General features: G+C 37.2%; 1 protein-coding gene across 1 annotated transcript; it reads right to left on the minus strand.

Moving 5' to 3' along the window:
* Positions 1 to 966: 966 nt before the first annotated feature.
* On the minus strand, positions 967 to 12,733 carry LOC127630488 (apical junction component 1 homolog). The gene is made up of 2 exons (XM_052108054.1): positions 12,508 to 12,733; positions 967 to 5,386 (listed from the first exon to the last, which is right to left on the minus strand). Exon 2 carries the CDS (start codon positions 5,341 to 5,343, stop codon positions 2,155 to 2,157), a length of 3,189 nt encoding a protein of 1,062 aa, XP_051964014.1. The 5' UTR covers positions 5,344 to 5,386; positions 12,508 to 12,733; the 3' UTR covers positions 967 to 2,154.
* Between the last annotated feature and the right edge of the window lie 545 nt (positions 12,734 to 13,278).

Raw genomic sequence — 13,278 nt, forward strand, 5'->3', positions numbered from 1 at the left:
ACACCACTCACCCTGCCCACTACCTTTTTGAACTGTTACCTTCTGGCCGGCGCTTCAGAGCTCTGAACACCAGAACCGTCAGACACAGGAACAGTTTTTTCCCTCAGGCCATCCATCTAATGAACAATTAAATTGCCCCATTGACCAATAATGAGCACAGTTTAATTTTTAATTTTAATTTATATTATCCAACATATCCACTTCTGCCATTACTTACATTGCTCTGTACATAATATACTGTTTTTTGTTCTTTATATACAGATTGTATTAGATTTGCACTACGTGTGTGTATGTGGGTATGTATGAAGGTGAGTGTATGTACGTATATGTATAATTATTTATTTTGTGTTCTTTTTTGTTTTTAATTACCTATGTCTTGCTGCTGTTTTTGGTATTGTTTGTATTGTTGTAGACTGGAAGCTCCTGTCACCTAGACAAATTCCTTGTATGTGTAAGCATACTTGGCAATAAAGTTGATTCTGATTCTGATTTAACATTCGGCTACAAAGTACAGCAGGCATATATATTGCACCATGTCGTTTCCAAAACAGTGTTTGACTGCTTCTAGCAATAAAATTAATAGAGAAAATTCTTCAAGAGAAAATAAAAACTTAATTTCAGTTTTACTTTACCTACCTTCACAAGCCTGCGTGTCATGCTCGGTAGTACAGGTTACAACAAGTTTCTTTGCCACGGATATCAAAATACAAGTCCATCCATGAACATGAACAGCGCTCTTATGGGCAGAATGTATCCGTTGAAAAATAATTTGTTGATAAACTGTAAAACATAAATAAATAAAAAATAAATACTTTTGCATGTGTGTTATTTTCCTACAAGCGTGCTCTTAAATGCGTTGGTGTGAATTGGCAAAGCAGAATAGTGTATTACTATTATTATTTATTTATTGTTATTTTTTGTTGACTATTAATTTGAAAGTCAAATGAATGAGCCAATAAGGACCTTTGGATATTTCATTTATTGACCACTGTGCAGAAATATATCTACATTTGTCAACAAAACACAATTGGTAATAAACAGATGAAATAAATAAATAATGGCATTTAAAATGGCAACAGAAATAAAGACTATCGCTATTATCACTAATGGCGTTGTGTTGTGTGCATGCTGTTGATTACATCATCTAAATGGGCTGTCTAAATGTTGTTCCTCACTGGTTTAATAAAGTGCTAAATCTATCACTTTCTAACATACAATGCAATTTTCCACCATTGCCTGAATAATTTAAAAAATGACAGTTTTCTAATGAAATATTACATTTTAAATATAGGCATACACGTTTAATCAGTCATTATAAATTCTTAAAATATGAATAGCATGTTTTATATACATTTGTATAAATCTCAATACTGTCTTCTTTCAATTAATTTTTCAATAGCAGATCTTCATAAAACCAGAAATTTAGAATACTGTGAAACACTCAAAAGAATATGATAAATAACCATTCAATTCAGATGAAAAGATTAGTGAGCTCTTTTATATATTGAAAATGTGTAGGTTTTCCTGTCACGTAGAGTTAAAAGTTGCTTTTCAGCTGATTTAAACATGTAAATAGATATAATACTCCATGAACACAATATAGAAAGCAGTTGCCATGTACAACACAGTGAATCTTCAGCTAAATAAACTCTTCAGTTTATTAGACTTTCTCCAAAAAAGAAGGTTCCTGACATTAAGCTGTTATCAGCAGTTCTGATCAATAAGCATCATTTGTTTTAAAGACATGACCAACCATTTTCAAATTTGCTTTTCCTTGCCAGCATGCATTCTCCATGCAAGTGCATTTTCATTCTCTCAAGGGGCTAAAGACAATGAATTTGAGATACTATTGTATTGCAAGAGAAAATTTGAAGGTTTCCTAAATGTTATATCACCACTGGAACATAAAGAACTATCACAATAAATATAGTCATAAAAAAACAGTTCAGTCAATGCATAAGATTTTAAGACAATGCATATGTGCTCATATCTCCTATTTAGTACTATACATAACTATTTATCCCACAGGCAACTCTTATTAATTTTAGTATTTAGTGGCAGACAGAAAAATATATATATATAAATAAAGTCTCACTATTAAAATACATATCTTAGTATACACAGCATATGCTTGATAATACTGGATGCATAGGCTTATATAATGTCATCTAAAAGGTGTGGTGCATCAACCCAATCCAGCATTCTTGGTTCAGATGCTGCCATGATCATACACATGAACTGTTTTCCTGTTCTCTTGTCTATGGGATAGATAGTGGTAGGAGTGAATCTTTTGTTGCTCTCAACAAACTCACAAAGCTGGGTGTATATTTGTGGGAACTCGTGGCGAAGAAAGACCCCTCTGGTACGAAGTTCCCTTTGTATGTTAATGAAACAAATCTCTCTTGCCTTCCTGCCTTCTTGGCCCTCCTTGTTGATTTCTGATGTCCCAGGAGGCGGAGTGAGAATTAGTGTCTCCATTTCACATTCTTTCTTAAAGATTTTCTTATCTGGGCTTGATGAGGCTAATGAGACCTTGGCATATTTGCGAACTGTATGTGTTTGCAATTTGGGTGAAGGAATTTTAGGCACTAGGTCTCCAACAGCTATGGATACATTCAAGAGGAAACATTCAGTTGGGTCATACTGCTTGCCTGCATCCTGCAAATCTTTGCAGTATTCCCCAAGGTTGTCTTTGAAACTGTCTAGCTCTCTAAGGGACAGATATGTCGGAGAGATCATAAGGCTCTCAAGACCAACCTGGAGAAAGTTATCTGCAGTCCCTGGGTTCGGAAAACCCAGGAACAGAACTCCTCTGCCACGGGACAGATACCCCACCCTAGCAATGCGTGAAAAGGCTTTATGAATTTCAGAGTTCTCTCGACAGTGTTTTAGTATATGCCTGCAAATGCTACTGATGCGACCATAAAGACAGCTTTCTTTATGTATGTCCCAGTCTTCTCGTCTACAGTTTCTGGAACAATAGTATGTATAACAGCTGTGGCAAGACTTGAAGTACAAGCAAGCATTGAAACTAGTGTCTTTGCGTACGCATTTCCTGTTGGAGCACACCATTGTGTCATCCTCATCTGTCATGTTGTTCAAAGAGATATCCTCAACGCTCCTCTGAAACCCCTCACAACCACTATCTGGGTCTTTAAGTGTATCTGGGCTGGTCTTTGAAGAGCCTGTGTTCAAAAGTCCTGAATCCTCTTGATCTGTTTCCATCTTCCCTTCTTTTGTGCCATCATCTTCAATCAATTGTTTGAGTTGGTCTATCAAATCCGTGCTTGGTTGCCTGCTATTTTGAGGTTTGTAATCAATGACTAAGTCAGCGAGCAGCTCGTCAAGCTGTTCAAGGCTTTGCTGCAGTGAATAATTATTATTTGTTCTCACTGTGGGTTCAGGTGGGTTCGAAGTTCTCTGTAAATTAGTTGTGTTTGCACTTTGTGATCTGTTAGATACCCCATTTCTCTTGCTGCTGTTCACTGCATGGATTTCATTATCAGTAATTGTAATCTCTGGGGTGACAAACCAGTGGTGCCCGGCACTGTTTTGTCTTTCACTAGCACATTTCTCCAGACAGTTTTCAGAGAGTGATAATGCAGCATAACGTCTGGGTGAACTAGAAAGGTTCAAAATAACTGATTGTTGACTATTATTAGGAGGAACTCCTGGCCTCCCATGATGGGGAAGGTTCTCATAACTCCTGCCTCGTGAAACACCATGTTCTCTGTCCATGTGAGGGATAAGTATGTTGTCCCAAGATTTTGAGTAGTTCCTGACATCTGCGCCTAAACGGCTTGGCCCAGTAAAGTCATTGGGGTACCAGGGGCTTAACGATGGGACTCGCTGAGGGGTTGCCTGTGAGGATGCATACTGACTGGAATATGTAGCAATACTTGACCGGTGCCAGTCATCTGAAAAGACCTGGGACATACGTGGGCGGCGGCGTCCCTCTGTATGGTATGTTCGCATAGGAACGTGTAAATCTGCTGGGTGATGGCAAGGCCGTGTATATAACATCTTTGAAGGGTCAGAGGGAAAGGTATATGCTCTTGGATCCTCCTGATAGTATGTTTCAGTCTGAGGGGTAGATATGAAGTATGGCCCTGGCTCACTCACTGAATATGGTCTATTGTAGTATGCATCCATGGGTTCACGGTGAGTATCGCCATAGTATGAACGCACAGGCAAAGTATGAACCCAGCGAGTCCTTGGGTCAGGAACATACTGATTACTGAGAGAGGGATTTTGGCTGGTACTGCTATTAATACTGTATTGGTCATCCTGATAATATGTTCTACTGGGTGGCTGAGCTGGATATCTGCAAGGATCATCTGTGTAGAAGAACTTGGTTGGAATGTTTGGGTTAGACAGGGTTCTGTACTCCCTTGGGTCTCTAGGGGAAGTCCTTTCAAAAGGGACCTCTCCAGGCTGAATGTAACTACTGTACATGGTGTTTGAATACTGATGTGCTGGCCTGTAATCCATGCTGTAACACTCACTAGGAGTAGGCGTTCTGGAGGTGGGCATCTGACTTGAAAAAGAAAGGTTCCTGATCCCTGATGCAGAGGAGAGCTGCCAGGGAACATTACTTCTATGAGTAGACATCTTTCTTGCAGTGTGCTGGAGAACTGAGGCATCTGGCTTAATATCGACACGGCACTTGACATGGGGAGTGTTAGCTTGTGTTTCCTTCTCCTGTTTATTCTCCTCAAAACATTCAGAAACATACAGTGGCGTATGAGGTTGTAGCTTGATAGGATGAACCTCGTTAACCAAAGCTTTGTTTATTGAATGAGAGGTTTCTCGGTTTGGCAAACCTTCAGGTCTCTTCTGGGGGTCCACTGGCGATCGACGCCTCATGGTTGCAGGTAGAGAGACTGTGATGGGTACAGGGGTCAAGGTGGCTCTAACTCTTGGAGCACTTTTTGAGCGAGGCTTACCATGAACACTAGTCCTTGCTGTGTCATTGCCTTTGTCTGTGCTAATTTGTTGCTGGAAGAGTCTTGAATTGAACAGATCCGGAGAGGAATAACGTAAGTGTCCCCACTGTCCAATGCCATTCCACACTACATCCTTATTTATTGTTTGCTGATCAGACCGGTAAGGATACTCCATGGATGAGGAAAAAGTCTTTGGCTCATCCAAAGACTCAATAAAATCAAAGCTACGGCAATGTCTTTTGTTTATGGTTTCAAAGTTTTGATCCAGTGGGCCAACCATTTGAGAATCACATTGTTTAGAAGATACAGAATACTGTGAGAGCCCAGAGTTAGGGCTAATTTTTATGTCTTGATACAAAGTTGATGTTAATATATCAGGGGAATCTGTACGTGTCATCCTAAATGGACCCCTTTATTTTTTTCCCCTCAGTTGGTGTCTCCTAGAGAATTAAAACAGTCTTATTAGTCATACATTTCCTTCAATCCATCAATTTAAATATATGCATAGAAGAATCTAATTTAAAGTAAATTGCACATTTGGGCCATAATTGAAAACAACCAACAAATCCCTAGAAAATTATATAATAATTTAAAAAGGAGATGGAACTGAGATATTTATGACTTATCATTGGATTTGCAAGATGCTTAACAGGCATTCCTTTAAAAATGGTCTTGAAGACCACTATTATACTCTTACGTACAAATTTGAACACAATAAATTATAGATATCATTCATGTACTTATCTGCCAATCTAAAAGAGAAAATAAAAATGTAAATTCAAAAAGAGATGCTCGAGAAGCTAGATATTTATTTTATAAGCTCATGTTTGGAGGATATCCTTTTTGTATTAACCAAGTATTCATCGTGTTTTTAAATAAATAGAAGTATATTTATAATCAGAGAGAGGCACGCGGAAGCAATGACTTTAAAAGTCAGTTAAAACAACAAGTCCTTCGTCAGAGACGTGGCCTGGTGGCGACCCGAGTTCTGCCTCAGGTTACTTCCAGATTAACCCAATTCTTACCAATTGTAGTAATCAATGTCAGTGTTATCCCTCAGTAAATGTTCATGTCATGCATAAACATCCGCCTGTGCAGACAAATCATTGTATGCTAATAAATAAAACAACGCTAATTGAAAAAATAGGATTCAATTATAAAGATATGGAGTCCTTGCAGCATCTTAGAATAATAAATGAATGCATAAGAAAACTAGTTTCTCAGTGAAATACAGAACATCCCCCAATAAATCAGTACCTTTACTTACTCTGTGAAAACAAAGATTTCATATTTACTTAGTAATAAGATAATTCTTATTAATCATTATTGAAGTTCTCAAACATGAACATGATGTAATGATAACTCAAAGTTTTAAAAGTTGTTTTTGGTGTTTCTTTACTTAGCAAATAACAAGAATAATATATACAGTTACAGTAGATTTATTGTAGTATAGTATGAATGAAAGAGAATTTAAAAAACAAAGATACATTCAAAATAATTTAATTAAGGACATGCAGAAGCTTTTATACTACAAAACAAATGCATAGTTTTACTGCATCGTACTGCAACAACATTGCAGATTAATAATAGTGCCACTTTGTTCAATGTGAAATAAATAAATAGAGTGGAAATAAGATTACAAGGTGGAGCATATAATCTAGTAAATGCCAAATTCTTGTCCACCAACAGAGAGCACAAGAGGAGAGAAAGCCATTGGGATGCAGGAGACAAAAAATTCTTTAAAAAAAAACCCATGTCTCCCGAACTGCTGTCTCATAATTATTTTCAGCAGTTTTTTCCCTTTCTGTGCAAATCAGCGCAATAACAGGTGCAAGCTCATCTTCCATGTTGTTTGTTGAGGCGTTATCACAAATAAACCTTCCCGTTGCTATGTGATTGAGTTTGTGAATGAATTTCGGGATCATAGTTTCAGTTGGGGACGATGGACGTGTGGTTGACATCCATCCAGTCATTCAGTTCTGCAGTGTGCACTTGGCTTTATTATATGCACGTCTGACCATTTGTATCTCTCTGTCTCTGGTGCGCACATAAGTGCCACTGCGCTTCTGCGGTTTAAACTGAACTCAGAATTGATTTGTAATTTTTCAGAATTTATTGACATTTACCCTGAGATGAGAGCTGCTGTAAGAGAACACCATCTTGAGAATATTACAATGTTTGGTTTTTCAGGGGTTTATTTTTTTAATGACGGTAGGAGCCACAAAGCCCCACTTACTGGCTACCTCTCTTCAGCCAACCCTGAAAACCATCTGTTCATCCTGCTGAGAGCGGGCTGATAAGGAGTCTAACACACAGACACACACCTTCTCATTTTACTTTGGATTCATTTACAACATATAGGTTCTAAAAATAAGAGCTTCTAGAGATATTGTTACATTATCAATGTATTGTTAAATTCTGGGTGCTTTGCAGGATAGTCAAAGCATAGTCAGCAGTGTAAATAACATGCCTGAGTGGTGCAATATTACCATGTGCCTACTTACAGATACTGAACCAAGTGGTAATGAAAAACAGTTATTTGATTACTACAGATGCAAAAGAGATTAAAAAAATATATACTGAAAATCTATTAATTTCATATTCATCACTCTCCATATAAGGATCAACATAACAAACTGACATTTGTGTCAGTCAGTGTGGACTAAAACTGGACTATCAGTTACAGTAGTTAATTTACCTATATAGTGTATCCTAACCAGATGCGGTGCAATAAAGTGATCAGCATGAACAAGTATCTCTTCCATATTAATCAGATTTTTTTCCTTAACCAGCCACAACAAGCGTAGAGCAACAGGACATTTTGTCATTCAGTTGGTTTCTACTGATGAGGTATCATGCCGAGTCGCACCACTGATCCAAAATCCCACTCCTCATAACAGTGCATTAAACACCAAATATCTTCTGGTTGGCTTCTGGTTGGCTATGATTGTGACGCATCACACTGCCGTTTCGCGTCCATTGCTTATACGCTGGAATTGCTTTATCTGGTTAGGACACAATGTTATTTAATCTAAGGAACGGATTGACAAACAGTATCTGTATAGAGTGGAAACTCATAAAAAAGTCTCATATTGACATTACTACTTGAAAATAAAGGGTAATAAAAGTGGGACTGGATGACTTCCATGACTTTGTTGTGTTGCAGGTCTATTAGGAACAATTTTCGAGCACAAGCACTAAGCACTTTATCCACTTGTAGCAGCATTTGCTCCAATGTCTCTGCAGCAAGGAGTGACTGTGCAGAGTTGTATAGCCTTATGTGGATGCCTGATTACCCATAACTACTTTGTGTCGCAGTCTTTTCAAGTCTTAAATGCCGATTAAACCTCTCCATTTGCCCACTGTTTAAGTGAGCTGAATTGCACATTTTAAAAGCTATTTATAAAACACTGTCGCTCATGGCAGATGCTTACGAATCAGGTTCCTTTGGGCCGTCACTTTCACTGGTTCTGTTTCTAGCTGACTAAGGATTTAGATGTCCTTTTGGTGAGGTATTATCTAACCACCATCTCTCGATCTCTTTTAACATTGTAGGTCACAATAGGAGAAGGAACATAATGCAAAACTATTAGATATAAAAGAGTAGTATAAATCAGTTGCTGATAAGCATGATCTTATTACACATTTAATGACATGTATCACCCCTGTTTGACTTTACATTTTCCACTTTTGTGCTCAGTATTAGATTACACTGAATCACTGAGAACAGAAATATACTTTCCTTTGGTCAGCTAATTTTATTTTATGCACATCTAGCCAGCATTTACCAATAACTTAGGTGGACCCAATTATTTAATAGAAAAGTGCCACAAATAGAAATATAATGAGGACAAAAAATAGAGCATGCATCTGGCAATGAGAAAGAGAGGGAAAGGTTTGAGGACATTTTCATATATCTTCTATAGATTAAAACATAGAACATACATGTCCATCTTGGGGTAGGAGGATGTCAAAAAGTCTTCCATTATGCAAGGTGGCTGATCAGCATGTGTTTTCATGGCTAGCAGCAGAGCCAGTACCTGTGAATGAGATCTGACTGCTCTAACACAGTCAATCACAACCTGTCTGACACACTTTCATCACAGTCTGCCAAGACTAGCTTCCTCACACTTGTTCTCCATCATTCAATCATGGAAACAACTCAGGAAGTACAAATTGACAAGTATGCACCCAAAATATTGCATAATCAGATCTGCAGTAAATGTATTCTTGAATCATTTGGTGTGTATGATGGGCCAATTTAATGTCAGTTACAAACATTGTGAGTCACTCAAAGAGAAATTTCTCTCAGCTACAGTCTGACTCCAAGAAGCCATGACAGCAGAACAAAGTGTTAGCAGCAGCACTTAATCTCAATTGTTGTTTATTTCCTTAGATAAAGTTTTCCTAGAAAAATGCTATTTCTCAAATGAGCTAGCAAGCCTTTTGGCTACATATGAGATAAAGAGGCTATATTTGGACACAAAGCATCTGCGTATCTCAGAGCACTGCAAACATAATTTGTGGCAAAGTAAATATAGCAGAAAAGAGTATGTACTTTCTACATTTAATTTTAAGTTTACATTTTTAAGTTTAAGTGTGCACTGGAAAATATGAAGCATTTAACATTCAAACATGTCAAAAACAATGCTCTAGCTTATAAGTAAATATTATTTATTATTGTTTGCTGTCTTCACAGTGTGTCATCATGTTACGATCCCTGGTAAATAAAATAAGTAAATTTTACTTTTCAAAGCTGCACATGCACTGGGCTTGAATAATTAACGAGATTGCATGGTTTCACTATTTGCAATTTAATTACACAATTTTTATTGTTAATTTTGTTGTTACATTTGGTAACTTCTTGTTTTGTGAAGTCGTAAGTTCATTTCCTACTCAGAATTCCACATTCATGATCAAAACAATTATCTGTTAATTGTCACCGTCATGCTGTTTTGTGCATCAAGAGTTGAGATCTGCATGCGCAGATCAGATAATTACTGTTTCTACCAAATGTTAATTGGTGGGTAAGACTCATATTTGGGTGGGCTCAGCCCACCTACATCCGGCCCTGCCCCTAGCACCTCCTGGTGGCCCCCTTGGGATCCCTGGACCCCTGTTCAAAAACCCCTGTCATAGACTATATTGCAGGCAATAAGTTTCCCTGTGGGAGGATTCTGTATGTCATGTGGCACATGATCATTTGTTTGTTAGGAAAATTCTAAATGAGACATATTGAAATCGTGACATGTTCTAATAACATATTCAAATAAATTTTACTGAAGTACTACGTGTATCATATTTGTAAGAAAAAGTTTAATTTTCTCACTTGAATCAACGTTATGTTGTTTATGTCATGTAATAGATTTTAATTAATTTTATTAAGATTTACTTAACTGTGTGCAAATACTTGTGATATAAAAATTAAGTAAATCGAACTAGTCATTTTATCAGTGTGGAAAGCAGCCCGGCTGGATGATTTGTACAGATAAAAAGATTTGGGGATGAAGTTTCTTTCCTTTCCCATCAGGAAGGCTCAGAGAACTTGGAACTGTGAGCAACTGTGTAAGTACCTATAAATCATAACTGTCATACAACCTCTAGTTTATAAGGCCAGGAACAGAACTAAGTGATCCTCATGCCAAAGTGAGTTTTTGCCAAACACTGTTTTCCCCAGCTTTCTCTGTTCCTAAGTATTTTGTAGGTTATTGGAGGCCTTTTCACTTTGTTAATGTACTAAAGAAACTGGATTTAGACAATGACACTTGGCCACGCATTACTAAATACATGCTTCTTTTAAGCTAAATCCACAGCATCATGATCCGCTGAGCCCTTGGGGGGGTCTCTGCCCTTATCATTTAAATTTTAAGGCCCTTAAGCATGTCTGTTGTCAGCAGCTAAAGTGTCTAAAACAAAATGAAACAGATATTTTTAACTCTACAGCCTACACCAAGAGGATAATTTGGATGATTGCATTATGCAGAAAAGTGGCCCCAGTGGTAGTTATATTGTGCAAGCTACGAGCAATTTATCCCTTTTAAAATCTTGTTATGGATTAACATCCACACAACAAGACTTTGTTAAACAGCTATATAATAACCACTGGCGAAGACATCAGAATGGGTTTCCTTCTATTTCACCAGTCATTGCACTTATATGGACCATACTCTAGTGAAATAGTTACTGCAGTGAATATACTTTAATGAGTTTTCACATTTCTGGTCTGTTTAAATCAAATGAAAATGACCAAGACAAAAGTTTTAAACATTCTATTTATTTGTTCGTTTTCTCTCTTTGAATTATTTTACAATTTTCTTACTAAGGTCCTGTGTTGGTTATCCTAAGAAACATTGGTAACACTTTACAATAAGGTTTGTTCATTAATTAAAGGGATAGATGAAGGATATGATTCTGAAAGTGAAAGTGGAGATTTATAGTTAAAAAGAACTTATTGACCTGTTTCACACCCACATATATATCGCTTTTGAAGACATGGATTAACCACCGGAGTCTTCTGGACTACTTTTATGCTGCCTTTATATGATTTCTGGACCTTCAAAGTTCTGGTCACCATTCACTTGCATTGTATGGACCCACAGAGCAGAAATATTCTCTAAAAATCTTAATTTGTGTTCTGCAGAATGAAAAAAAAATCATACACATCTGGGATGGCATGTGGGTGAGTGAAATATGGGAGAATTTTCATTTTTAAGTGAACTATCCCTTTAACATTAGGTAACATGATATAACAACGAACAATACATTTCAAGCATTTATTAATCTTGGTTAATGTTAAATTCAACATATAATAATACATGTTTAAATCAAAAATGGTCTTTGTTAACATTAGTTAATGCACTATGAACTAACATGAACTAACATTGAACACTAGTATGACATTAACAAAGATTAATAAAAGCTGTAATATATATATATATATATCGTTAATTGTTTGTTCATGGTACCTAATGCATTTAACTAATGTTAATAAATGGAACCTTATTATAAAGTGTTCCCGAAGCATCTTTACTACAGCTGAATGTAAACATTTATTTGGTAACAGCTCACTCCTCACTAAGCCCTGTCCGGACAACATGCCACATTCTCTGTCGCCTGGATACCTTTTAAAACATCTGAGTTCACTCTGCGCATCATACTGGGAGTCAAAAAGGCAACCTACATACATTATTTGCAAGGTCGCCATTCAGCGTAGTGTTTATTTTAGCCAGACATCTTCGTCGATCTCAGATGATGATATCGTTGAATTATCTGGCGATGTCCTGCGAAACTGCTGTCAAAAAAACGAAACCTTTGCACGTCGCATCAAATGTAGGCTATCACAAAAAGCACACTTTGTTCTCATGTATTGCTGCGGCACGACCCCGCACTATCGAGCATCTCTCGTAAATGACCCTAATGATTTTCGGCGCAAATGACAGTAAATCGCAAAGATGTTGTAATCCAATCAGACTTCAAACTGAATCACATGTAAGTGAAAGAAACGCAAGTTTTGTTTAACCTGTGTATATCAAGCATTTAGAAGTGTGCGCATTTGTCTTACCGTCTTCATCCATAGTTGAGATCCAGATCCTGCTGATAATCTGGGGATACTTTGGGCGCAACTCTTTAATCAGCGACTATTTATTTAAGTGATTATGTAATCTCCTTGTTTTATTAGCTGGTGTGGGTGGGCGGCATCAAACTCCTTAAATATTGTTGTTCGCCCACGGGTCTCAGGGGCGTGCTGAGATAAGACAAGGGGGTGTGACTGCATCCCTCTTGCGTTCTGTTTCTTGGGTGAGATGCGGAATGACTGCGCGTGCGTGCGACGTTAACTTTCACGCTTGCGCTGTGTGTGCGTGCATCTCATGCTGGACGGTCACAAGATGTGTTTTTAATTACGGAGGTGTTATAACATGTTGATATGCTCCCATAAGGCTCTCAGGTCTTTTGTAACCCTTTGTTAAACCTTTAAAACCATCTTAAAGCAATAGTATAACTATAGGAGAAGTGTGGTTTTTAAGATAATTATTCATATAAATAAGTGGTTTGCAATTGGTTTTGTGTACAAAAGTAAATATGTCCTTAAATTATTGTCCATAAACAATGTGCTTAAACATTTAAAAGTATTAAAATTACCATTAACCATAGGACCTTCGTGTCTTATTAAAATGATCTAAGCTGAACAGAAAATGTGTCAGTTTTGTACGTTTAAAGCAGTGGTAGAATTGTGATTTGTCAGCCATAGCCAAACACTGAGTTTGTTGAGCTTTATTGCCTTGTATTGACTTTGAATTGGTATTATTATTATCCACATTAGCAAGTGACAGAC

Source organism: Xyrauchen texanus, chromosome 37, assembly GCF_025860055.1.
Source record: "Xyrauchen texanus isolate HMW12.3.18 chromosome 37, RBS_HiC_50CHRs, whole genome shotgun sequence".
In the NCBI taxonomy this organism is placed as follows: Eukaryota; Metazoa; Chordata; class Actinopteri; order Cypriniformes; family Catostomidae; genus Xyrauchen; species Xyrauchen texanus.

What these genes read in the sequence shown, in the direction of transcription:
- LOC127630488 (XM_052108054.1), bottom strand. Translation starts at nt 5,343, where the DNA reads ATGACACGTACAGATTCCCCTGATATATTAACATCAACTTTGTATCAA.